General features: G+C 30.1%; 1 protein-coding gene across 6 annotated transcripts in view; it reads right to left on the reverse strand.

Moving 5' to 3' along the window:
• Window positions 1-870: 870 nt before the first annotated feature.
• LOC119589943 (NAD-dependent protein deacetylase sirtuin-2-like) overlaps window positions 871-5,000 on the reverse strand; it is a 15,676-nt gene continuing 11,546 nt past the window's right edge. For all 6 annotated transcript variants that reach the window (XM_037938613.1, XM_037938612.1, XM_037938618.1 and 3 more), the window contains exons 4-9: window positions 4,256-4,358; window positions 2,665-2,891; window positions 2,362-2,485; window positions 1,991-2,183; window positions 1,444-1,639; window positions 871-1,265 (exon numbers count right to left, since the gene is read on the reverse strand). In XM_037938613.1, coding sequence (XP_037794541.1) covers window positions 1,227-1,265; window positions 1,444-1,639; window positions 1,991-2,183; window positions 2,362-2,485; window positions 2,665-2,891; window positions 4,256-4,358 — 882 coding nt within the window. In that variant the 3' untranslated portion in view covers window positions 871-1,226. The remainder of the gene's footprint in view (window positions 1,266-1,443; window positions 1,640-1,990; window positions 2,184-2,361; window positions 2,486-2,664; window positions 2,892-4,255; window positions 4,359-5,000) is intronic.

Consider the following 5,000-nt stretch of genomic DNA (forward strand, 5'->3'; position numbering starts at 1 on the left):
TACATTTGGACCACCAACCTTTGCTTCACAACTTTAAAAAATGCTTATCTTATAGAAAAAAAAGACCCTTTCCATCCATCACTGATAAAGAGCAACAAAAACAGTGATAGAAAAAATTAAACAATAACACCAATAATAATTAAGTAATATTGACAGTGATAATGTATTAATAAGTAATAAAAATAAAAACAGCAATAACAATATCTAATACAAACAATAACAGTGATAACAGTTTAACTAAATAGTAGCAAATATAATAATAAAAATAAAATAGCAATAATAATAATAATAACAACAACAATAACATTCATTTCATATACTTACGTGCTCAAGTAAAAAATGTCAATGTAAACGGAAGGGTAACATCTAACCTTGATCCCACTAATTGTCTCTTCCTTTTTCCTTAAATTTACAGGCTTCAGTTTATACAACCTTTACTCTACCATGTTGGGCTTTCCCAAAGTTCTAAAACTAATGTCTTCTTCATTGCTCTCATACCAGCTGATTATCTAGACTATACTTATCTATGCCTCAGATGATAAGTTAGAAAATATTTCTCCAACTTAAATCGCTAGAATACTTCTTTGCACTGTAACACAAACTGATGCAAATTCATTCTTTCATCACGTTGCCACAAAATTACTTGTAACTCTTTGCACTTTCACCAATCATAAAAGGACAATGTTTAGAAAACAGGCTCTGCACGTATAAGTACTTAAATATCACCATCAAATATTTTCTTGTAAAAATGAATTCTTGAAAAATCTACAACCTTTGGGACACAAAGTATATTCTCATATATTAAATGCTTTTCCCATTACGTGCAAACAAATTCTTTGGAAAGAATGTTATCAGGAATTTTTTTTTTTCTGTTATGCAGAAGTTTTAACACACGAAACTCAATACGTGCAATAAATTAAACTACTCAGCCGCTTACAAACTTCAGCGTAACAACCACACCCTTGTCACTCTCAGCACCATTACCTTACTTTTTTGGGGGTTACAATAAGTAGCAAACAATTAAAATGCCTTGAATAATGCCCATACAAAATGGTTGTCTAAAAATATATATCACATGTGAGTTAATCAGCTGATGTAACCTTCTTCAACAACTCTTCATGACTTAATGAATAATTTCAGATGACTATACAACTTAGATGTGAAGTTCCTCTTGGAAACATGTAACTCCTGAACTATTCTATGACACTTTGTGATGTTTTTTTCTTTTATTTCTTTGTAGACTCTAATAAGGCTTGCATGTCATCCTGTAAAAAGAGAGAAATTTGGTTTACTCTTAGGAAAAAGATAAATGGAACTCACAGTTCCCTAGTGTTCACTGATATGTTTACTTTCTGTTCATATAGATTTTGTTATAGAAATGTATATATCAATGAGAGCTGTATAAAAAGATGAACTACTGGATGTTTTGATTTATTTGCATACCTTCCATCCTAAGTACTCTGCCATTTTCACACAGCCTTCATCACAGTCACCAAGCAGAGCAACATCTCGAATATTGTTGGGTGAATCAAGAGCGAGTCCTGCACTGCCAAACATGCCTTGCAACATTGCCATCATTGGATCCACTGTCCCTGCTTTTTCCCGGTTGATAAGGAGACGTGGACACATGGCAGGAACACTGTTTATGAAAAAAAAAAAAACTTGAAAAAAAAAAAAGGATAAACACGAAGAAATATATTGTGACTAATCTATGAAAAAAATGGCTACAAGGAAAAAGATTACCTGATAGATAACAATATAAAATGATATGACAGGACATAAAAGAACCCAGAAAAAGTGTTCACTATAAAGATCAACAACCTTAATTGCCAAAAATTCCAGCAGAGACAGACTAGAAAATTTCTTATTAATTGGCAGCATTAAATACAGAGATATCTGAAATGCTTCTGAAATCCTCATTTTGACCATTTATTACAGGCGTACAATAACCACACACCTTCCAAAAGTACTCCAAATATGACAAACTCACTTGTCAACAAGAGATGCAAATGGCTGAACAGTTAAGGAAGTTCCAAGGATAATCAGCAGGTCACATTTAGGGAAGTCTGACTGCATGAGCTGGAAGAACCGAACAGGAAGACTCTCTCGGAAAAAGATGATGTCAGGCTTCACAAGACCGCTACATTCAGTGCATGTTGGAATGTTGTCCTTGAAGATTTCCTCTGAAAACAGACTTAGCATGAATTTCCAAGGTCTTCATATCACTACAATTGTGATATTCTAATGGGCTTGACTGGAGATGGGAACTATATATTAACATATTGCACTTTATCTTGCAACTTTCCTTATGAGACAATGGCATCCACCAGAATGATAATATATATAAGACAGTATTCATACCTTTGACCCACTCCTGACTGTACTCCTTCCGGCAGTTGAGACAGTGGGAGGTCCTGAACGTGCCATGTGCCTCTACTACTTTGTCAGCAGGAAGTCCAGCTACGTGCTCCAGGGTATCAATATTCTATGAGCAAGAGAGAAAGAAGGAAAGAGAAAATCTATAAGTATAGAATTACCTGGTAAAAAAAATATATATATATCATTCAATATTATACATATCTAATACCCCAAAACAAAACAGAACAACAATGATCACGAGATGCCTCTTCCTGGCATTTCCAAATATCCTGAATAACAGCATACCTGGGTGTAATGCCTTAGAAGCAAGCCTTTGTCGTGGAGCAATCGGATGAACCAGTGGGACGGGGTGGGGGCAAAGGACCCTGGATAAAGCTCCTTTGCCAGGACAAAGAAGGGCTTGGGGTTGTTGCGGAAGTATTCAATATCGAAGATGGCTTCTGGGAAGGGAAGATTGTATTTCTCCAGATTGCTGTAGAGCCCTGTGCCAGGAGTCCGGAAGTCAGGGATACCTTGAAATTTGAAAAGTAAACAGATAAGCATTGTTTCTTAGCCTTATAATTATAATAATAATAAAAATAATAATAATAATAATATTAATAATAATAACAACAACAATAACAATAATGATGGCAGCAATAATAATAATACTAGTAGTAGTAGTAGCAATAATATAATAATTAATAATAATAATTTAGTTTGACTCCATTTATTACAATGGATATTCTTGGTGTGACATACTGTCTGTTTCATTCTGCTTCTAAATTATCGTCTATGTGCAAGAAATGGCTGGGGTTACAATCCACTGGCAGCAAGGGATTTGAATGCTGGTCAGCAAGAATGCTAGACGAGATTGCTACCGCTAGTAGTAGTAGTAATAATAATAATAATAATAATAATAATAATAATAATAATAATAATAATAACAACAATAACAATAACAATAACAATAATAATAATAATAATAATAATAATAATAATAATAATAATAATAATAATAATAATAATAATAATAATAATAATAATAATAATAATAATAATAACAATAACATATAACAATATTATAATAAGAAAAATAAATATAATAATTGTAATAATAATGAAAACAGCAATTATAATAATAATAATAGTAATAATAATAACAATCTTAATAATAATAGTAATAATTCATAAACTAATTATAATAATGAGATAATTATAATTAATTATTATTGTATTGACAATAACTATAGCAATAACAATAACAATAATAATATTTAATAATAATAATAACAATAGTAATAGTAAAAACAAAAATTACAACAATGACCACAGTAATATTAATAATAACAATAACAATAACAATAATGATAATAAAATAATAATAATAATAAAAATTACAATAACAATAGCAACAATAATTATCATAATAACAATAATATTAATAACAATTGTAATAATAGTAACTACCATTATCAAAATCAGTAATCATAATGTTCTACCAATGATATTAACAAATATAATGATGATTATCATAATATGCAAAAAATCAAATCACTAGCACCAATGTAAAATCACCATTTTGTGTTCATACTAAAGTTACTAATGCACAAAGGCTGTCTGTTAAGTACCCAGTGAGAGTGGCATATACTGAAAAGTTACTGCTCCAGTTTAACTTTCATATATATACACACAGGTATATACATACATGAATGCTTACATGCACGGAAGCACCCACACATCTGCATAAAAGAAGCACCCACACATCTGCATAAAACAATGTATCTCACTTTATTTTCGTTAAAACTTAAAAGTTATTGCAGCCTATTACAAAAACATTCTCTTGCTACTAAAAGAAACTATTGTTTAAGTCTAAAGAACAAAATTTACTCCCAACCTGCTGATGTTGATATCCCCGCGCCGGCCATGGTGATGATGTTCTTGCATTTGCCACTTTTGATGTAGTTCACAACACCTTCCACAGTCACTTCTTCCAAAACCTGTATAGAATAAGGCAGGACTATTGTAAAGTACACATTACAGCATCTGAAAGAGCACTGCCTTTTATTCCCATATGAAAAGAGCAAAATGAATCAGATTCAGAATGATATTTAAATGGAATAACCTATGTTGTAAGTTGTAAAGCAAATACATAAAAAAGAGAAAACATTAATCAAATATAAGGAAAATTATGAACAACTGAATTAATTTCACATACAGACACACATATAAAGTAAAGAAATAAAGAAAGAAAAAGGTAGACTACCTATATGTTCACACACACACACACACACACACACACACACACACACACCACACACACACACACACACACACACACACACACACACACACACACACACACACACACACACACACACACATATATAATATAATATATAAATATACATATATATATATATTATAATATATAATATATATTATATATATAATAATATATATAATCATATTATATATATATACTAAATATAATATAATATAATATAATACAAATAAATATATATACTTAATAATATAATATCATATATATATATATATATAATTAATATACATATATATATATAATATATATATTACATATATATAATATATATATATATATTATATATATATATATATAT

This window comes from Penaeus monodon, chromosome 26 (genome assembly GCF_015228065.2).
Source record: "Penaeus monodon isolate SGIC_2016 chromosome 26, NSTDA_Pmon_1, whole genome shotgun sequence".
Taxonomy (NCBI): domain Eukaryota; kingdom Metazoa; phylum Arthropoda; class Malacostraca; order Decapoda; family Penaeidae; genus Penaeus; species Penaeus monodon.